Source organism: Pangasianodon hypophthalmus, chromosome 14 (assembly GCF_027358585.1).
Source record: "Pangasianodon hypophthalmus isolate fPanHyp1 chromosome 14, fPanHyp1.pri, whole genome shotgun sequence".
NCBI lineage: Eukaryota > Metazoa > Chordata > Actinopteri > Siluriformes > Pangasiidae > Pangasianodon > Pangasianodon hypophthalmus.
In genome coordinates this window covers 12,712,598-12,735,789 of record NC_069723.1, presented here as the reverse complement: position 1 = coordinate 12,735,789, position 23,192 = coordinate 12,712,598, and the positions used below count along the sequence as shown (strand labels likewise).

At 39.6% G+C, this 23,192-nt stretch overlaps 1 protein-coding gene across 12 annotated transcripts in view; it reads left to right on the top strand.

Moving 5' to 3' along the window:
* The window catches only part of msi2b (musashi RNA-binding protein 2b), a 231,529-nt gene that overhangs the window by 161,723 nt on the left and 46,614 nt on the right, over positions 1-23,192 (top strand). For all 12 annotated transcript variants that reach the window (XM_053239636.1, XM_053239630.1, XM_053239635.1 and 9 more), the window contains 2 exons: positions 9,110-9,224; positions 19,107-19,181. In XM_053239636.1, the coding sequence (XP_053095611.1) occupies positions 9,110-9,224; positions 19,107-19,181 (190 nt within the window). The remainder of the gene's footprint in view (positions 1-9,109; positions 9,225-19,106; positions 19,182-23,192) is intronic.

Genomic DNA, 23,192 nt, shown 5'->3' with positions numbered 1-23,192 from the left:
CATTTAACCAAGCACACTTTTTCTGCTCTGTTCAAAAGACAGAAATAGAATGAAAAAGGCTGTTATTTCCATTAAAAATATCCAGCATTGTTTGAATACTTATAAAACCACCCACAGACTACTTCACCAACATAAGTTACACAGTGGAACTCAAAAGCAAATAGAATACAGAGGTGGATGCTGAAATAGTCAGTTGTCCTTTTTTCTTTCTCATTCTTTCCTCATAATATCTCTTGCTTTGTGCCTTGTGCTGAAGTTATACACTTACACACTCCTGGCTCTTTTCTTCCGTCGTCCTTCTCCACTCTCCTGCGTTGGTGGAGGTTAGGAGGTTAACAGTGAACAGGCTTGATGAGAGCTTCAGTTCACCTGCTTCTTTTCAGACAGCTGTGAAACATCTGGACAGCCAGGACACCGTCTCTGTGTTCCATCTATTGGAAAATGGCCAGAGCATGAGCAGGTACTGGAGTTGAAGGAGAGGGTTTATGGCCAGTTATATGACCTCAGACCAGTGTGTGTGTGTGTGTGTGTGTGTGTGTGTGTGTGTGTGTGTGTGTGTGAAGGGGCGTTCAATACTAGGCTAATTTTAGTGCAAGCGAGAAGCCAGGAAGTGTTATTTATAGTGTGAGGGCTGTTTGACACCATGGAAGAAGTGACTGCATCCTGACGTGGAATAAACTCTCTGGGAGTCCTCATTGACACATTATAGTCTGTGCGCTCTCTATGTGTCTGTCTGTCTGTCTCTCTCTACATACCCCTGTTAAAACTACAGTTTTGGAATCCAAGATAAATAATGCCAAATCTTTAATGTGATGTAGCAACCAAGAAAATTAAAGTGAAAAACAAATAGAAACTTTTTTTGCAGGGTGGTGTGGTTGGGGGAGAAAAAAAGTACAATAACCTTATACCAATAACCAATAACTAATACTTGGGTAAAGCACCTTTTGCTTGTAATACAAAAGTCTCTTTGGGTAAGAGTCTACCAACCTAGCACATCTTGATTTGGCAATTTTATTCTACTCTTCCTTGCAAAAATGTTCTAGGTCTATCAAATTGTGAGGGAATCTCCTATGCACAGCCCTCTTCATGTTATCCAAATGTTTCTGATAGCATTTACCTCTGGGCTCTGACTGGACCATTCCAAAACTTCCTTTGTTGACTTGGATTTGTACTTTGTGTCCTTATTGTTCTGGAAGGTGCAACTGTTGTTCATCTTCAGCTGTCTAACAGGCCTGCAGGTTTTGTTCCAAAATAGATTGGTATTTGGAACTATCCATGATTCCCTTGACTAGACCACAGTCCCAGCTGAAGAGAAGCATTTCTATAGCACGATGCTGCCACCACCATGCTTCACCATGGGAAGAATTATACCCAAAAAAGTTCTACCTTGGATTCTGCAGACTATAACACATTTGCCACATGGTTTTGGCAAATTTCTTTTATATATAAGAAAGAGCTTCCATCTAGCCACCCTAACACCCTACAAGAGATTGTTGTCACATGTAGGGAATGACCAGTACATTGCCAGATATTCTTGCAGCTCCTTTGCTGAAGATGTTGCTGAAGATCTCCTTGCAGCCTTCCTGATAAATTTGTTTTTTTGTGTTCCATGGTACATCTAATGTTTTGGAAATTCTTTTGAACCCCTCTTCTGATCGAAACTTTTCAACAATGAGATCCCGTACCTGCTTCGTAAGCTCTTTGTGGACCATGGCTTCAGCAACTGGATAAAATCAAGAAGATGTCAATCAAATCCTACAGAAACAGCTTATCTTTATTTGGGGTTAATCAGAATGACTTCACTGATGACAGCTGTGTAATGATTATAGTATAATAAATAGCTGTATAATAAAACAGTCAAATGCGCCATTGTAAAAGGGTGTGCACACTTATGCAACCAGGTTATTGTAAGATTTTCTGTTTCTTTTTTTTCCCTTAAAATTTTTCACTTTGTTTTTTCACATTAAAGGTGGAAAAAGGTCTGACATGATTTATCTTTGTTTCATTATTTACGTGACAAAAACTTGCCATTTTAACCGGGGTGTGTAGACTTTTTATATCCATTGTATATACTGTATATGTACATATACATTTACTCTTACATCATTCCTCTTTTTCATTTTTGTTTTTCATATTTCAACTTTGGCCGCAGCCTTAACAATCACAGACTTTTTTCAGATATTTTTTATTTTCTATAACTGGACTTTACTGAGTAATTTTCTGCTCAGTCACTCCCACCCAGTGTGTGTGAGGAGCGATGCTGTGCCATGGTGTTCCGTGCCTGTGCCAGTCTGATGTGAATTCTTTCCTCGCGTCCTCCGCACCGAAGTCCTTACCTCCTGCGGGCAGTGTGGAGATTACCAGTCTCATTTCCTCCAGAGCTTCCTCCACCTTCCTCTCAGCTTGCTCTGGATGCCCAGCTAGCCCACTGCCTGCCTGCTGCGACTCAGCCCATTAGCATGTATGATAAGTGACGAAAGTGTCGGCTGGCCAATTTGGCGTCTACCTCGCCACGCTGAGGGACTGGCCTGCAATATCATAGGAAGATAATCTACCGCTGTGAGGAGAGTGGAAAAGAAGTAGCAGTTTAGGATGAGAGAAAAATTCTCTATTTCGCTTTCTTCTTTCCTTGAAACCAAGTCTTTGAGGCTGAGACGCCAACAAGCGAAATCGTCATTCTGTTTATGTACAAAAAGGACGTTAAATGCTATTTAGAAACGGATCAGTTGATTTGTGCCCTGTAATTTGTCCAAAACCTTTTATCTTTTTTTTTTTCCAAATCTAATCCACTGTTTATTACCACTGCCATCTTTTGTGACTGTAGGTGTGTTTACACTCATGCAGTAGTGTCTTAAGAGTTATTTGAGGTAATAGAGGGGGATTGTGATATTTGAAAGGATCACAGTAATTTAGCCGGTTGTAATGGAACATGGTATTTCTGCAGTGCTCGCTGAGATCAGGAAATGTCAAAACAGAGAAAAGAGGACATTTCAGTGCCTTTCTCCTCTTAAATTACAGGGAATAAGAAAGAGGGAGATAAAGAGAGAGAAAAGGGAGTGTGCAGGGGAAATGTTCTCATTGTACCTGACCTTGCTGTAACAGCACGTTGATAAAGAATGATATCATAGTGATCACTGAGCATTTACAGCTTTCTAATATTGCATATGAAATAGAAGCTCTGAGGATCATCTGTTTGGCTGTGTGAGTATAGGCTCCAGTTTCGTGTTTCAGCATCTGGATGTGGTTTGCTTTGTAATGTTCAGTTGAAACAGACATTCTATTTGTGGGACATAAAGAGACTCTGACAGGCTTTTCTTTTTGTTGGCAAATATAGATTTCTGTGTCAGAAGGAAGAGCTGTAAGTGTATCAATAATGTACGGGAGCCCCAAGTCTCCGATGTAATTTCATTCAAGTTGCGATGAATTATGTCTTGGTGTTAAGCTGCCTCTGGGCAAAAAGAGCATGGACTTGATCCTTTTTCCTCCAGTATCATATCTGTTTTCTCTGTGAGAGCCATCCCACCTCCCAAAAAAAACATAAAGAGTGAAGCGTGTCACATTTAACCCCTGTGAAAATAATGTCAGATCTGTTTAGTTCAGGAAGCTCTAATGATGAAGAGGGAGGCATTTATGATTACAGGGGCTATATGAGCCAGAGATTAATATTAACAGTAGGAACATCCATTTCAGCCTGAGCTACTGTCTGCAGATGGTTCTTTGAAATCTTAATGTGTGGAGTTTATTATGCCTTCTAGCTTGTAATCTCATGGGTTGGAAAGATGTGTCATACAACTATATTACAGTAGAAGAGGTGTTGGTACACACATAAATGGTTGACAGGGATCAGCTGGCTGGCATGGGGGAATGTAATATTCCTAATTCTCTCGTTTCTTCACTGGTACATGATTTCTTTACTGGTGCAAGATGATAGCACTCGTTATGTAGTAGTTCTTCTGCAGTCAGTTGAGGTGGCAATATCCATGTTATTGAAACTACCAAACATATTGCATCCAATTCTTCTTTTTTTCATTCTCACCATAAACACTACCAGGATAATATAATGGATATATTATGGATATATGATGGTGTTTGGTTGGTTGCCTGTATGTCTGCCTGTAGAAACGCTCATTTTTTCCCATGGAAATGAGACTGATTTCTCGGTCAGCTTTTGATGATACGTGGGCCACTGCCGGGAATCCTAACGTTGTCATTTTGACAGGGCTGCTGAAGGTGTCCTTCGTCCAAGGGCCTGCTTGTCTGGGAGGCGTGTTTATTTATGGCATTTGGTTAAGTGCCTTTCATGTCGGACATTATTTGGTCACCAGTTCTCAGGAGGGAGGCAGGCAGCTGGTGTTGTGCAGTGCTACACTTCTGCAAGTAGAAAAAAGTCCAAAAGAGTGAATACGTCTCTGACGTGCTGCCTTTCTTGCTGCTCTGTGAGATGCGAATTTTTTCCTCTCTTACTTGCTGATGGAGAAGTAAATGTGCTTGACGGAGCAAAATGTAGATGCTTTCTACTTAGCTGATTAAGATTATTTTTATTTATTTTATGTATTATTAAATGTAAACATAATTTGAATTTGAATAGCATTTTTATTTCATATACATTTAGAGTCCAGGAGGTGGTTTAAGACAGAGCGGACGTGCAGTCAGAGTGGGAAGATTTTGAAAAGATTCCTCTCCATTTCTTCTCACCTTCTTCTCAGATAGTCAGCAGTTTCACTGCAAGTGACATCACTTGTCAGAAGGTCATTTCATTGGTGGCAGCAGATTAGCAGATTGGATCTGTTCCGTATCTAACCAGCCAGCTAATAAGCTGACCGATCTCCTGCCGCCCTGTCTCACACCTCAGCCTGTTCACTTCAACCCGCCACTAAGAACACAGACTCTAATGGGCCTCTTTGTTCCATTACAGCACGGCTGCACTTGCACCCTTCATTTTCTGATAATTAGTCCGCCTACTGAACTCTCTTTCTTTAGCTATTATCCTGTCTGTGGTCAACTGTAGATATTTAGCCCCACATTCTCCTAGTGATTTCTTTTTAGCCGTAGGTTAAGAGATGGGTGAAAGGCCAGGCAGTTAGTGTTAAACATGAGCACCCTGCCAGCAGGTAGATATGAGTATGTGTGCAAGAGTGGGAGCATAAAAGAGCTACTTTAGAAATAAATACTGGTTAGAAGGTTTGTATTAATGAAGATATGAAGTACTGGGAGTGTGTTTTAAATAATCCTGCTTTATAATACATTATCAATTCAGAATCATTTATAAGACATTATAAAGCACATATATATAAAACCTAATGCTTCTAAAGTTGCCCGCATATTTAGGGTATTTAGGGCTATATGGTTATATATATCAGAGGATATAACATTATAATATCAGGATATATAACACGTGCATAACTCATTATAATACCTGTTTTAAAAGAAAATTGTAGACAGTTTATCCTTTACAAGCATCCATGGTGTTCAGATGAATAAAATACACCCATACCTTTGTTCATTTATGCAGTTATCCAATCAGGAAGTCATGTGGCAGCAGCATTATGCATAAAATCATCAATGTTCACATCAAACATCAGAAAGGAGAAAAAAAAATCTGACCTCAGTGATTTTTGTTGGTGCCAGATGGGCTAGTTTGAGTATTTCAGAAACTGCAGATCTCCTGGGAATTTCACCCACAGCAGTCTCCAGAGTTTACACAGAATTGTGCGAAAAACAGAAAAACATCCAGTGAGCTGCAGTTCTGTGGTCGGAAATGCCTTGTTATTGAGAGAGGTCAGAGGAGAATGACCAGACTGCTTCAAGCTGACACCCTTTACAACCATGGTGAGCAGAAAATGATCTCAGAATACACAATAAAGTCCCTAAACAAAAGTGGCCAGTGAGTGTATGATGTATTATAATGTTATGTATCCTACAAATTATAAAGTCATATGATTAAAATGTTATGCATGTAACCATAATTACATCTGCACAATTATAGAGGCACTAGGTATTATGTATGTTACATAACATGTTTAAATGCAGTTTAAATACAATTTAAATAAATACTGCATTACATTACAGATTGTATTACAGATGCTATAAAACTCATTATAAATGCTTTTAAAATGTATTATTCATACATTAGATGTTTTGCATAATGTAAAAAATTAAATAAAAAAAAAGTGCAATCAGAATGCAATGCAGTTCTTAAAAAATAGTTATGTTGTATCCTGGAGTTATGTTAAACATAAAGAAACTGATTTGTATGGAAATCTCAGATCAGATCTCTCTAAATAATGTATTTTCTGTTTTCTGCAGAATCATAAAGCATCTAAATGCGAACAGAAAAGCAGACAAAAAGCTGAACGTATTTCTCTTTATCTGCCCGTGTCTTTGAATTTCGACAATATAATATAAATCTATATTAACAGATGCTAAACCACTTGCAGGTTCATGCTGCAGATGGTTAGAAACCCTCAGCTTGTGCTTTTTAGACTTCACTGCTTAAAGAATTGTAATTAAAAAAGTGCATAATCAAGTTTTGTTTCAAATTAGCATCAAGCTAAATAAAACTCGAGTCTGAAAGTTAATTTATAGAGTTATGTGAACCGTCTCCTGGACTTCTGTGACCTTGTGTGAGCCTGCACAAAAAAAATCTAAGTTGCATTTAAGATGAGCTCTCCCTCCACTTTCCATCATCTCTACCCCCTCATCTCTGCCACCTCCATCCTCCCACCACCCACCTCTGGAGAGTTTGTTGCCCGGCATTGTGCTTTCACGTCATTAGCTGTGAGGTTCATATTTCCATTAACGAGTAAAGGAGCTCATCAGTGGCCTACCTCAACCAGTTGGCTAATTAGTTATGTAATAATGTGGAACAGCAGTCATGGCTCTTAACGGCCCATTGATGGCAGGCAGATCAGAAGCAAGTCCTTTCTGCGCCCATTAGCAGCACACCAAGTGTATGAGGCTTTGTCGCTGAAACCACACACTGATATAATTACACACGTCACACTCCTCTCACGCGTGTGCTTCCACACTCTACTCAGATCCATTGTTTAATTAAGGCATGTTATGTTGATAAGACTGAGGAGCACTTGATATGTTTCTTGGCACTTAAAATACTTGTTCTGGAATTGGATTAGGTCCGGCATTTGTAATTTTTTCCCAGTTTACTTGGCTTAATATAACTTACATATTAAAAGCCGAATTAGCTATTAGGGCCATTCAAGAGTCTTCAAGTGCTCAATTTCAAGCCTGTTTCAAGTTCTGTTAATAACAGAGCAAGAAAGTCCCCCAAATAGAACAAGTATATTAAAGGTAGAACAGGATTCTGAAGGTTTTAGTGTGGGTTTGAAAACTGTGTCTTTTGTAATTTGAGAAACAGAGCAGAGTCGACAGTGCCAGCAGAGCATGGAGAACAACTTGTGACGTTGTAGTTAAACTAAGTTTGAGAAAGTGAGAGAAACCCAGGGTGAGACAGCTCTAGATGCAGACATGCATCTATAATGTGTGGATGTCTATAATGTGGTGGACATGCCCTGATCATGATGCCTGCTCTACCAAGCAGAACCCTGTAGAGGGATGGGCAGCTCAGATCTCAGATGCCACTTTCAGCTGTTCGCTCGTACACCAAATACTCTCAAAGCAAATGAAGTAGAATATCCTGTTAGTCTCTTTACTCCATCATCCTGTCATTTTCATCTCCTACTGGCTTAAATAAGGGCCCATCTTTTTCTCCCAGATGGATAAACTCCACTGCAGAGCAGTGTGTACCACAGTATGTGTTTGGAGCTGGTACTAGGGATGTAACTGAATATGAATACATTATTTGGAATGAGCAAATAATGTGTTCTAAACAAATACAAATACAAGTATAAATGAGCGGCACACTATTGTTTGTTTTTTTTTTTCTTCTCTTCTTTTTTTTTTTTTTTTTGCCAGAAATGTCCACAGAGCGTCTGGTTGAGACTAGAGGTGTGCATCGTGACTGGGATCCTGCGGGATGCAACAAAAAAGGAGGTTTTTACTTTAGTGCAGGCACAAGAAGATATGAAATATGATATTTGCCAGATATGAAGCTTGCAGGACAAAAAAAAAAAAAAAAAAAAACAGGTTCATGTTAATTGTAAGTAACTACCTGGACTGGGTTGTGGTGGTTTAAATTAGGCTACTAGTTTGTTTAGATTTTGGGAAATATAATCAAATAAATCTATTAGATAATATTGTGGCCGTGTGCAAACAAAAATAATAATTGCATGAGCGGGATTTAAAAAATAGTCCCTCTAGTTGAGGCCAGTTATGAACTCGAGAGACAGAATTCACAGTCCATGGGTCCGTATTTAATATTCCAGTTTAGGCCATAGCCACTTTGGATTTAAATCCAAATACAGATATGGATATTTGGAGCACTACCAGATACAGAAAGTGGCATTGCATGACACACAGGACACTGGACTCAGGAGCTACGTAAACGTGCCAGCTTCCTTCCAACGTGTATCCATGCCAGCATGGTGCTTCATCTCGATGCCCCTGATGTTTGTGTCATGCCCGATTCTCATTGTGTTTTGGATCTCAAACACTTAACTGTGCATTGAGGAGGAGGGCGAAATGTCAGTCAGCACAGCAGGGAAAGGAGCATGAGATGGTGGCAGGCTCAGGCAGAGGGAAGGGGGCGATGGCGGAGGAGAAAACGCCCTGGGTGGAATTGGTTCAATGATGAGAACCAGACGAGAGCAGCGAGACGGAGCGAGAATATTTCTTTGCAAAAAAAAACGGGGAAGAAAATCTAACTTTTTGCCTGGAGACACTGCATGGCATGCTTCGCCAAACAGACACACATATAACTCACTGTTAGCATTGTGGAGCCAGTGGGGCTCTGGAGTAACGTCTGGGGAATATAAATATTGCAATTCCATACACACAAGCAGTTTTATTTCTTTTGTTGTACTTTCAGTTCTTTAACGACTGGAAAACTATTCATTTAGTGTGACACTGGGTTGAGAGGTCAGATATAAATATACAGTATAAAAGTATCTATTAATTTAAAATTCCTGTGTTCTGTGTCATCCTCGCAGTAGAAAAGCTGGGGCCTGAAGTTCGCTGTGTTCTGTATCCACAGGTAGAATGTAAGAAGGCTCAACCCAAGGAGGTGATGTTTCCCCCAGGGACGCGAGGGCGAGCCAGGGGTCTACCCTACACCATGGATGCCTTCATGCTAGGAATGGGAATGCTGAGTAAGAACACTCTTTCATAAAAATACTACCAATCATAAGGCAGTGTTTTGCTTCACTTACTTGCCAGCCACTGATGTTTCCCATTTCCACACAACAAGGGCTGGAAGATATGAAGATATAACACTGATATTGTGATAAATTATGTCACAATATGCTTTTCTGAGATATCATGGCTATTCTAATATATATATTTGTTACATTTTTTAATGTAGAGCCTAATGAACCTGGTTAAAAAAGTAAATCTTCTTACATGACTAAATTGCATCCCAACACGTTTACTCCATATTTGTAACACTGTATTGACCCATCATTTTAATTCTCAGCTTTAATTTAAGCAGCTTATTTATTTTTATTTATTTAGACTTTATGTGCTATGGAAGTCATGGGGGGGTTAAAATCTCTTCTGCAAAGAACACCTGGCAAGAAGCTGGCAAGGACCAGATGAAACCCAATTTTGGCATATAATACTGAACACATTTAGACAGCGGATAGAGTTGTCAGTACAAACACACTGACAGTGTAATAAATAATCTTAAAAATCTGTGCAGGTATCTGACAGATTGGCATTCAGAAGTAATTTAAATTCAGTCAGAGATACAAGGTGGTTCAGCGATATTTTTCATGAGTCGGGAGATTTGTAAGAAAAAGAGGGCTTTCACTTATCCACTCTTACTCTAGGAATGATAAAAACTTAAAAAAAAAAAGATTATAATCATACTTTGTAAGATTGTATTAACATTTTAAAATAGGAAAATTAGAATTTATTGAAAAAGTCTTACAGTAGGAGCTCCATGGCGGGTTATATTCAGATACTTCAGTATTGTTTATGAGGCTTGCATGTAAATAACATCAGCATAATAAAAAGGTATTTTGCATAGTTTCATACAGTTGTAGGTAAAAAGCTGTTTGGCAGTTTAGAGTAGCATTTTTGCTCAACTTCTTAGTTTGTACTTGACATTGTGTGTTTTTGGGTCATGCACTTCTCATTTTCTCCGAAACTGTATATCATTTATAGAACAAGGTACTGTAATGGGGATTTTAAGTTTGTCGCTGAGGTGGTTGTGTTATATCTTTCAGTAGAGAAATGAAATTGCAGCAGAACATGATTTAAGTACATAATTGGACCTTTGAGAGGACATTATATAATGTTTGCACTTTGGGGAACAAAATGTACATTTTTCTGACAGTGTCGTGGGTGTATAATAACAGTGCTAGCATTTACCTGTCACTGACATACGGGAGATGGATCGATATTTCAGTGTGCTGAGAAATATAATTTATATCAACAGTGTAGCATTAATCCAGTCGAAACTGGAAGCATTTTGATTTCATGACAGTCCATTGAAGTTTGATGTGCAGAAGTTCATGACGTTAAACTTGAAGAAGAAGAAACCGACACGTCACTGTGTTAAAAAGAGGCGGACAGAAAAAGGCAGCAGCCTTCAATATGTTCTCCTCCGAGACAGAAGCACGACTGGCAGGCTCACACTGGCACTGCTTTCCAGTTAATGTGGCCACGCACGGCTGCCATCTCCACCATCGTCTTGCCAGTGGAAATCTCTCAGCCTCGCTCAGGAACAATGTGGAAATGTGTCCCTACACGTGTGTGGTGTCTCTCTCCCTCCCTCTCTCTCTCTTCTCCTCTCTCTCTCTCTCCCTCTCTCTCTCTCTCTCTGCCACTCTTGCACACTCTCAAACTCGTCTCACACACAGCCACCATCATGACATCCTCTAAACCCGTCTGTGGTCTTTTCCTGCAAATTTGACGTTTGTTCCGAGGACAGGACATGCAGCTGCAGATATCAAACCCCCCAATCCCTTCCTCCCGGCATCTCTTCCTCCAAACAGCTCCAGTGACAAGAGATAATGACTATGAGATTGATCGGCTGCTGAAAGTAACTGAAGCAAATAAATCGTTTGATGCCTGGTGCAGAATGCGAACGGTAGCTAATGGGGAAGCTGCAGGAGAGGTCGTCCTGCCCGTAATTTGGTTTGATGAAGCATCCTCGCCCAGGCCAGTGTGAAATATGTTATTGATATTCAGAAAGTGGCGCTCCGGACAACTGCACCAGGCCCCCACCTCACACCCACCAGGGCAAAGCTGGCTGCTCCAGAGCTCAGTGAATAGAAATGATGTTAAACAAGTTTCGTTTCGTTGATCTTCCAGTGTTTGTCCATTTCTGACATGAGGAAATGGCAAAAGTTTTTTATATATAAACACAACTGAGGTGGCTTCATCATGTTTTTCCATCTTCTCGTTGTGAGGAAATCCCAAGTATCCCTCACAGCAGAACAAAAAGTCCTGGGGGTGGAGTCAGTCCTGATCCAGCACGGATGGAGTCAAACTAAAAGTCCAGGGGGTGAAGACAACTCAGTGTGTTTCAGGCTGGATAAGTGTGTTTGTTGTTCTGTGTTGTACAGCATCTCATATTTAAGGGTTAATTCTGGATTATACTTGCTTTGAACTACGTGTATGCAAGTTGGTGCACATATCCTGTGGTCTTTTGGAGCGTAGCTTGTGCATGTCCTCAGAGATTAACGCTGCGTGTCTGAATGTTGCAAAACCAATGTAAATAGCAACATGCATAATTATGTACTATATACATAAGTACTAACACTAACTGGTTTTCCATTTGGGGTTGGTTGAATTTTAAAAACCTCTCATGTAGCCTCCAAACCTACTGAGTGGTCTGTTTTGCGTACATCCAGACCTTCTAGCTTAGTAAGTACTTCTGAATGTAAGGTTATAGTTTTTTGATTTGAGATGCAGCTCTCTTTGATTTGATGACAGCAATTGTGATGACAGCGGAACGTTTCAAAGAGAGACAGAGCTTGTCACTGTGCATGAAATGGGTAAACATTTTGAAGTCTGACTTGGAAACCTGATGGACAGTGATGGCTGTGAGGTGCCATTTAGTGGATGGTGCTTTAACCCAGATGTACATAAGGTAAGTAGGCAAGTGTGTGAACAATGCCACTCGTGTTGCCGCTACTTCTGCATGTACGCAAATTCACAAGTGCAATATTAACCAGGTCTTAGGGTTAGCGGTTAGGGTAGGGGTGGGAGTTAGGGGTAGGCCTATAGGAGGAGTTGGATAAGGTCCAGCTACACCCTCTGGACTTTTAGTTCTACAGAGTTGACTATCTCGGAAATCCTGGCTGGGTTTTAGAATTTAGGAGAGGAGTGCCGTCATTATTAGTTAGATTTTTTCGTCATCGGGCTCCTCACTCGGACTCAGATTTCTTGCTCCATCGCCACTGCACTTCAAGCTGACTCCATTTGAAGTTGATGAAATTCTCAGCAAAGAGCATTCCTTGACCTTATTAGAAGTTATAGCAGATCAGTGGGCCAATGTTGAACAAACAGAATAAACGAAGGAGATGAAATGAATGAAGTGGGAGACGCAATGAGGAAGGGAGTGAGTTAAGAGTATGTGAGTTCATTCGCTTGCAGCACACTCTTATCTAAATGAAATTGGAAAAGCAGGACAGCGAAACATTCCTTTTGGTAATTTGCATACAAAAATCAACAAGGCTCATTATTCAAGGAACTGTAATTCCTTATGTGCCAAAATCTCATTAGAGCTGCACTCGGAGCTCTCGTGTTTACCACACCTAATCGAGCCATTTATCTTTATTGTGTTAAGCCTCATGTATGTTTGCTGAAATTAATACACATCTCAGCCCGTGCAAAGTGCGGCTTTACCAGATGGATAATTGATTTTAAAGTGAATCCAAACTGTTGAGCCATAAAATGGGCGCATTAGCATGCATATTAATAACGCAAATAAGAGGGTGAGGCCGACGCCAGTGGGCCAGATTAGGTGACAGCCTTTACTTATCGTGTTGCCAGGAGACGGAGGGTGCCCACCGCTTCAGTGACAGGGCTTAATGAGTCTTCTTCATGTCCCTGGCCTCTCATTCTGTCTTCCTGTGCCTCTGACTCAGTCTTGTCCCCCTCAGTGAGAGTATGACAGAAACACACGGGCTGCGCGCTTACCTGTTAGTAACAGGTGAGTTAAAGGTCGACACAGGAAGCTGAATCAGAGGATGGACTGGATTTCCAATGGAATATAAATGTGAAAGTTTTTTGTATTATTGTGTTGCTGGTAGGCTCTAAACCTACTGATACAAAGAAAAAAAACACAAAAAGACTTCAAAATTATTGGCAGCCGCCAAGAATGTTATTATACACGACGATTACATTTTTCCTACTCAACCAAATGGAAAACTACTTACCTTTCCACTTGCAAAAATATTCTCATAAGAAATTCTTATTTAAATGATAATATTTTCTCTCAAAAATGTTAACTGTAAATACATAGATTTCTCGTACTCTTTAGAAATTCTGTTGTATTTGACCAGTTTCTGTTTCCCTGGGGTATAAATATGAGGATGCATGCATGTAAAATTAGCTTGCCATGTATCAGCAATGGAAAATCCAGAGAACTCTCAGCACTAAGGACACAGGTGGTTGTTGGTCTGCATAAATCAGTTAATATAAATTCAAAAAATTAAAAAAAATTAATTTAAAAATACATAAATGGTTAAAAATACCATTAAATACACAGTAAACAAAGTTTCTGATGTCTGGAAGGGTTCAAAGCATGAGCATATGAGCATACTGCCCCGCACACGGGATTGTGAAGAGACAAACAAGAACAAAAACTAAAAACCTGTGGTCTGAATTGAAGAGGAAAGACCACGTGCACAAACCGAAGAATATAAAGGAGGATCATATTTTCTACATAGAGGAAGATCTCTCTACAAGTCTCTCTAAATATGTTAGGCATTACAGAAAAAGACTCAGTGCTTTACAGGACTCTTTACCAAAAATTAATTGCAGTGGTGCTGATAAGTTAAAAAAAAACAAAAAAACTGGAACATCTTAAAAGAAAACATTTCATGATTGTAAAAAAAAATCGCACCCTGTTATGTGTAAGCTGAAAATAACATTTGTTGCTTGTGTTATTTATTTTTATCTTTATTTTTACTAATTTTAATGAAGGATGCCAATTCCTTTGAAGTTGGCATCTCAAGAGTACATAATCCTTCACTAATATAAGTAAAAAAAAAAAAAAAAAAAAAAAAAAAAAAAGTTTGATATTATTTATTGAAGGCAGACACAGTGCATGAAATAGATTCTGTTAATACAGTCAGTATCAAGTGTTAATCACTGATGATTTCTCAAAAGTAGACAAAGTTATTCTTTAGGTGAAAGATAGCGGTTGCACTGTGTAGCAGCAGTGGTATGGTGTGTGAGGACAGGGCTCAGTTCAGACCCTTTCTTTGCTGATGTTCTGCCAGACACCACATTAATCCCCATTGTCAATACAGACTTGACACACTACATTGATAGTAAGCTCTTTAAATATCACAGGAAAAGCCCATGTCATGTATATTTATCTAGGGCATCTGATTCCTCTTTAGAGGGAGGGTACACAGCACAGCTTTATTCACACAGGAGAAAGGACAGATCTCTGTAAACAAATGATACAGCTACCAGAAAACAGCACATGTAAAGGTGGCAGCTTCAATGTAAACCAGAAGGTCCACATGCTGATTTTTCTACTGCATACTCTGGGTCAGGCTCTGAATAACACCAGCCTTAAAAAAGAAACTTATGCTGAAAGATTGGGATTCTAAAAAATGTTGCATTCTAAATATTTTTAATAGTGAGCGTTAATAAGTTTTCCCAGCCATGTCCGAAAGACTCTAAATTACACTTGCAAACACCTTATTTATTTCATATTGGCTGTGGGTGCCAATATAAGAGAAATAAATTATATGCATAATATCCATTTAATTATTTGTTAAAATGTTAAATAAATAGAGGCTCCAACTGAACAACAGTTATTCAAAACTATTTTACTGAGTGAGTCGTGGAGATAGCGGAGGTTATTTTATTCAATGTGTTCATCTATCAGTTCAGAAAAATGTGTTAACGTGTTAAGAAAATGAAACAGTGTTTATTTCTTTTACTCAGTCAGTTAGTAACAAGCTACTTGATGTAAAAGAAAGACATTTCCACCTAGCTATTAAACTGCTATTCACGATGATTGAATCAGTTTAATAGCTGATTCACTATGATTCACACTTACCAACAAAGTCTGTGATAAAATTGGTAGAGGAGGAGATGGTGTCAGACACAGTCAGAGCTCCTACCGGTCTCCAACCCCTGCCGTTCCTTCACATGTCTCTACAGGTCAATCACTGAGGAGGTGATCTGGCAGTTTAAAAGCTTTAGCTTCGAAGAGTGACAATTCCAAACTGCCACGCTTCATCCCATCTGAAGTGCCTTTCCAAAGCTCTGAGGCGTTGGAATCCAGTTTGTATAGAAGTATAATTCAGTCTTAAATAAGGCTTTAATGCCTCAAACTGCTCAAGCTGGTATTGATGATGCTGACCTCAAGTAGTCGTGATTGCCATCTAGTTGAACCAATCTGATGGCCGATTCTGCCCACTGGTTTTGATGGATGATGCTGACAGTTTTAATTATTTCATGGTGAGTACCAAGGTCTCAGCATAAAATAAATAATTAAGTACAGAAATAATTTAATAAATCTTGTAATAAACAATTAAATGCATCCAGTTTAGTTATAGTTTAGTTATTGAAGTTTTTACTTAACTTTATTTAACTTTTTTATTTATTATATAAATAATTATATATATATAATAATAATAGATTAAAACTTCTTTTTCTTCTTCTTTCACAAAATTAAATGTTGCAGAAAAATGTTTATATATCAGTAAAGAAAGCAGCATATTATGTAAGAGACCATTTTTCAGACAAAAAACGTGGCTACTGGGTTTTGCTGCAAAAATAAGAAGCAAGTCAAATTCTTCAGAAGAACTGTGGCTGGTTCTGCAAGATGCTCAGTAAACTTACAGCTAATTTGCTTTTATGTGCACGTGCAGAAGCAGTGGCAAGGCAAGTGGCTTTGTTCACAGATGTTCAAGAAGGTACATCCGTTTCCTTCATGTTTCCAAGTCAAACAGTAAATCAACTTCATGCACAGCGATGTTAAACACACCGATGAGCTCTTTCGTGCTCTTTTCGTGCTCTTTTCTTGTGATTCTTGTCATGACCTGCATCTCAAATTGAAAGCTCTTTATAAAATAAATAAATAAAATATTTTATTTTTATTTTCAGAAAATCCAGAACAGAACTTTGGTAGGTGTGAAGACCACTTGAGAGGTTTTCAAAAAGAAAACACTAACTGTAATAAGAAAACTAGTTAATGCAATATCAATAACCAATCATCAATAACCATCTAGAATAGCACATAAGGATGCGATTTGAGACACAGCACAAGTTTGTTTACTCAGTTGCAGATACAGTGTCACATGATGTAGTACTGCCCCCACTAATTAAATTGGTAATCCACCCCTTGGATACGTAGCGTTAATTTCTGAGGACGTGGATGAGCTACACACCAAAAAGATGCTTTAGGATACACGAGGCAGCTCCTCAAATGCACTTAACACAGAAAGTGCTGGTCATAGCAAATCTCTTCATTTAAACACATTTTTCATGGCAAGGTGAAAGTGTTGTTCTCTTTACAGTAGACCAAGCAGCTCTTAAATATTTTATGGAACGTGACGCGGAAACAAGTGCTAAATCATTAAATGTTTCTTAACGTATTTGACATATTTTTAAACTGATGGATTCATGTTAAAAAATTTAGTAGTGTAGTGTTTATTTCTGTGTTTCAGATCCACTTTTCTTTTTTACCTCAGCACAGTGGAGCTATTTATACAGAGTCTTGAGGGACTTAGACTAACTTGTAGCTACATTATAAGTTACCCATCCAAATTGAAATCATAACAGAGTACAGGTTGGAAAAGAGTCTTGTGAATGGTTTAATCAAGCTTGTAGCTCTTAAGTCCGAACAGCTTGAAATATAGGAATAAATATTTCATATTACATTATACTATTATACGATTCTGACTAGTCTTCCTCAGATGAGGCATGGCGACGTTCTAGTTTCAGTCGAAGCAACGCCATTTTGTTTGAACAGACAACGAACATAAGATTTCACACATCGCTCTTGTTTATTGCTCATCCCCTTGTTTGATGTAATCTGATTTCAACGGTAGTTGATCAGTAAGTATGTCAACTTTACTTCAGTGAAATTATCTAAAAAATCTAAAACACTGCTTGAGTAAAAGTAAGATGATGGGGAAAAGCTGACCCCTCTCCCACCCCCCCAGATGTTGTTCCATGATTCATGCTTTGCTCTGGGTGGTTTATGTAGTTGTGCACTAGGGTGTATGTGGTTTTAGTATTTGATGAATGCTGTGTTTGAGGATTGAGTAGTAAATTGAACACTGAACTACTACATGCTGAAAAGATGTGGCCAAGTGAGGTGCTTCTTTACACAGCATTGTGCTAGTTCAAGGTATTTTGTCTAGCATATAATTTTCACACTTACAGCCTTCAAGATCCCATTCACATATATAGAGCAAAGATGAAGTCTGTAAAAGCAGCTTCTTTTAAGCCTCTGCTGAAATGCTAAACTCTAAAAGACAGGGTCGGTTTCTTCACTCAGCATTTCCTACTGGTCAACATCATCTCAGTCAAACTAAATTCATCTGTTCTCACATACACCGTCATATGTTTTCACTTCACAAAACCAGAAGTAAGAAGAAGCCTATGCTTACTGCTGTGCTAATATCATTGAGATTTGTCAGGTCTTTTTGTAGCAGTGGGGTCTAGACAGATCTGATCTTCAGCACAAAGAAAATGAAATTTATAAGAAAGTTTCTCATGAGAGCTGTACAGTGATGCAGTTTGATGACTGCATATGGTTGTCACATTTATTCACATAAACTGTTATGTGCTGTGATTGAAGCCTGGCCAGGTAATTAGTGTCTGGGCGCTTGCTGTAATAAGGCATTGTGGCAGAATAAGAACAATGACTCCATGGGCCTGGGTTTTGCATGAAAGCTTAAGCAGTAGCCACTCCTCAGTGTTGGCAGGGAGACAGCCTAAGCATGTGCATTGGGTCTCATCCCAGTTTTTTTTTTTAACAACACAACCAAGATGCAATCCAACAGAGACAGGCATGCAAATACTGCTGATGTGCTATTTTTTTGCCATGGAGAAGTCAACGATGTATTTCAGAAAATGAGCCGCTGGGAAGCCAAGTAGCTCACCAAATCGCCTTCATTTAAAAGTTCTGCCTCAGCAAACAGCAGGTAAAACAGATTGCGAGTAAATTCCAGACTAGAGCTCCAGCATGCTAGCTCTGTCTTTCACTCCACTTTGGAATGACTTTTGCAATCGCTCGATCATATTCCTGCCATTCTCATCCGGTATTAGCGTGCAAGCGGCTGAGGCTCTGCGGTTCGGAGAGACTCTAATCCGTGATGTCCTGGCACAGCTATCAGCTTGCCATTGTCTCGCGCTGTCGTGTCCTTCATGATCGATTAGCCCAGGCTATAAAAGAAAGGTTATCGATCAATGACAGCGGAATTGGGTGGGGGAGAGAGAGAGAGCGAGAGAGAGAGAGAGAGAGGTGACAGCAGCGAATACGTCCGCTTTCACCGCCACAGGGAAGAGGATGAGCTCCAGGGAAGAAAACAGCTATCACTTCTTATGATACTTACACTGCTCATTACCTCGGAGTGTGCTTCCCCATCTTGCTAATCTGTTATCTAGCACCTATTTGGAAGGTGTTTGTGGAGGGGGGAATCAGAAAGTGTGAATGTGTGTGTATGGGTGGATGAGCAGGTGCAATTGTATTGTGCGTGTGTGTGTGTGTGTGTGTGTGTGTGTGTGTGTCTGCTTGGATTTCTGTACTGTGTAATAGTAGTTCATTGGGAGGTGTAAGTCTAGATGGTTTAAAACAGTACTTGTTTTTTCTTCTGTCTCTTCAGGTTACCCAAACATTGTAGCGACGTATGGCCGTGGATACACTGGCTTCGCCCCGAGCTACAGCTACCAATTCCCTGGTAAGTTCCATCTTGTTAAGCCCTGTATGTAGCTTCTCTCTCCTGCTGCTATCTAGTAATGGCTTCTCTGCTGGCCAGTAAATACACACACCCACTCACTTTTGCCCCCCCGCAGAACCCCATGCTGAACATGTACATAAAGATACATACAGACTCCAGCTCCGATTGCAATCCTGTAAAACTGTAAAACATTTATGTGGAGAGTTCAGACACACATGCACTGACTGTATCTTTCCTTGGTGCAGGTCACATAAAACTCTATACGCATGCAAAGCATGTCGGTACTATTTGTGGCAGAAGGTATTTTCCTAATTTGTATTAACTAATCTTGGCAAATCTTTGTAGCAATGATGGCTGAATTGATGTGATTAAGTAACCTTATTATGTGTGCAAAGAATTTCCTTAAGTAAAGAACCCCTCCTTGATAGACAGCTTGAGATGCAGACCTACCAAATACAATTGATTATGGCACACTGCCATAATGCTTTATCAGTTATCTACTGACTCTGCTCCTGCTATTCTTAACGTGAAGTGTTGCTCATGAGCCAAAACGAAATAAGAACTTTATTCAAAGTTGAGTTGCGCATACGTAGTGAGGAGTTAATACCAAAATTATGCATATTGATATCCAGACCTCAGGTGTAGTTACACACTTAGACCCTACTTGGATAGTAGTGAATAGTGACATGCACATGCAGGGTGAGTTTGCTGAAAAGAGATGTGTCTCTGTTTCACACAATTCTGAATGTCATGTTTTTGACTGTAAATACACTCAAAAATACCATTTCGGGCAAAGGTTAAATAATCAATGGTATCATGTCTTTAAAGTCAACAGAGTGTTTTTCCACATGGAGGATATTGGAGGAGGTAGCATCATAATCAGAGACATCTCAAAGACTCAATTTTATATTGATAAAATTATGAACAACATTTACTTGTGAGTGAGATGTAAGCAAAGTAGATGGGTGCTTGGTCAGCTTATCCTTCAAACTATGGGCAAGTTTTCTTTGCACTGAATGAACAAAAACATTGGCATTATGTTATTACTTCAGCAACTCCTACTTCAGTGAAATAAAAGCATGTTAAAATAGCCTGTATCACATACACACGTTACAACAACAGTTATAGACCAGAAGGTCAGGTAGCTGCCATGATGCTGAGGTGCTTTTTACATGTGTTCTTTTCTTTTTCTTTTCTGTTTGCCCAATCCGACATAGAAACAAAATCACAACTTAAAATGCTCTAATAATTAATCATATAATAATAAATGCATTTTTTTCTGATCAATCAGTATATACAATTAAAAAAAATTAAACAATTTAAAAGGTTTAAAAGCATTTAAATATTTATTCAGGCTTCTTGTAGTTGAAAGGACCTCATGGGCAACTTCAAAAGCTAAAATGCATATGCTACCATCACTGTGTAAAGATAGCTGATTGCTGCTTTTTAAAGCACACGGCTGAACTACTTTGATGCCAGGGTGCAAATAAACCTCAAACAAGTGTCTTAAAAGGACTTGGTGGAGAGACAGATTGTTCCCGAGCTGTGCTGGATAGATAAATGAGGGAGGGAAGGGATAATGAGCAAGCGTGAATTGGCAGGCACTTGAGAAAGCTCTGCTGTGACTAAGCCTGGAGTTGGGGATTAAAATGCGCACGAAGGCCTCTCTCTCTTTCAGTTAGCATTAGCCTAGCTTTCGTTTCTTCTCTCAGTAGGCCTGGCTTAGTATTGGGCTGCATATAGGGGTCTTTTCTCAGAAACAACCCCTAGAAAAAGCCTTCTAATACCCATGTCTGTTGAGAAAAAAAAGATCGTCATGCTCAAACATTATGTTCCTCTGGAGTTGGTCTAAATGTTTTCGATCTAGGATGTATTGAATATGTGTAGTTTTAGAGGAGATCTTGACCCTGTGGAGGTGTTGAGTGAGGCTCTCTAAGGTTCTGCATTTCAGCTCTGACTTGTAGTTTATGCCGATGACTCAACAAAGAGTTGGCTACTTCAGCGTCATCTGCGGTTTCATAGCTAGAAAAGAAAGCCTTTTCACTTTCCTTTAATCCTATGGCTTTCCTTGTAAAATTATCTTTCCTAGTGCCACTCAGAATGAAGCCCTCCATCTCTTCCATTTCACATATTGTCAATGACCTTGGTGTTAAACTTGTAGGGTGAATGAGCTTTTTCCAGACAACTTGTAGCACCTGGGGATTTACTAGAAGCTCAGCTGCAGCGCAGGTTCAAATTGACTGTTGAATAGAGGGAAGGTAATATTTTTCAAGGCACTCCTTTTAATCTCCACAGGTGACTGCATTTGTAACAGGTCACAGGAAAAAAGTACTGTTTGTGTGTGAAGTGTGTGTAGTCTTACCCTGTAAGAATAACCTGAGATCATATTTTTGTGCAAGTCTCTAGGTCTCTTCCACTGTCAGTGTTAATCAGTATGTAATGGTTTGATTGTGAAAATAACCTTTCATACTTTTTATGAAATTATTAAAACTGTACTGTGTCACATCCTACTGATGAGGACACACTAATGTAGCATTTGTAGAAAATAATAAAGCATTGAAGGTTATTGCCTGCTGGATGTGCCAGGTAAAGAGAATGCAGCAGCTGGTCCAATTTTTGTGACAGAAAATGCAACTATCTATTCCCTATTTAATAATTGTATCTTTATTTTATCTCACCCATACAATATAGCCTCGCCTTCTTGATGCGTAGGTTTTGATTTTGCTCCACATTACATGGCCATTCCTCTCTATTTCTGCAGAGTGAATTGTCTCGTCTCTGTTCGGCCTTGATTTGCGCCGTTGGACACGGCCCGTGCTGATGAGAGCTGAAGGATTGAGCGTAGTCAAGGTCACAGCCTTTCCAAGCCCAAGAGCGCTCAGAGGTGTATAATAACCCTGTCTTTTAGCTTCCACTCCTCCATTTCTTCTCACTTTCCTCCTTGTGGAGAATGGGAGGGAGAGCTGGAATTGGCGCTTCACTTTTGATTAGGGCCCAATCAGTTATGCAAACAGAGAGGCTGTCAGGGACAGGCCCCTGTCTGCACACCTACCCCCCCCAGTCCTCGCTAACCTGCCGGACAGATAACACGCTGGGACTCGAAGGAAATTGGAACACAAACAAACAAATAAACCTGCAGCTTTCAACATTTCTGAGGAGGAGGAGGAAATGGAGATGGTAGAATGTTGGTGGTTTGTTTCTTGTTGAAACAGGTTATGATACGAGTCTTTCACTGGTGGATGTAGATAGTATCATACTATGGCTGGAGGAAAAGTGTTATGTAGAGGAAAGAAATGGGGAGAGGTTTCATTCATACATTCACTGGAGAGAGAGAGAAGAAAGAAAAGAGGAGAACAGTGATTTCGCCAGCAGCTGCGCCACGTCATCACGTTCTTCACCCAAATTAGTTCTAATTGAAAAGGCTGTTTATAAAGCAGTAGGCATGCAGCAAGCACATTCAGCATGTTACAGGCTCAAAGCTAGGGCTGCACTACTGGCCACAATGAAGGCACTCAAATACATACGCACAAACACACAAATGCATTCAAAAAGAACTCCTGCTGGTCAATTCAGGGCTTTAATTAAGTGGTCACAAGCAGCTGTTGTATAATTATATGAGGACAGGGCACAAGTGGGAGCGCAGGTCAGTGTGGAAATGGTCTCATGGAGATGCTGCTGACAGTCTCTGAAGCTTCCTGTCTGATGTACTTACACCCTTACACCCTCGGGTTTATGCTTACTCATCAACAGACCCCAAGCGGCAGAATCCATCAAACTAGCAGCTTTAATTACCATCTGAATCGCATCGTAAACACGACACATACTGTTCTACAGTTTAGCTACAAGTCTTGCTGTGACTTGTACTTGCAATCGAGTGTAATAGTTTGCCTACCCTTAGGACTATATGAAGAAGTTGAAGAAATGTAATTTATAGAAACACAGTTTTCACAAATATTCTTTCATTCGTTCACAGGTAATAAAAATGGTCAAATAATCTATGTAAAGATTAAT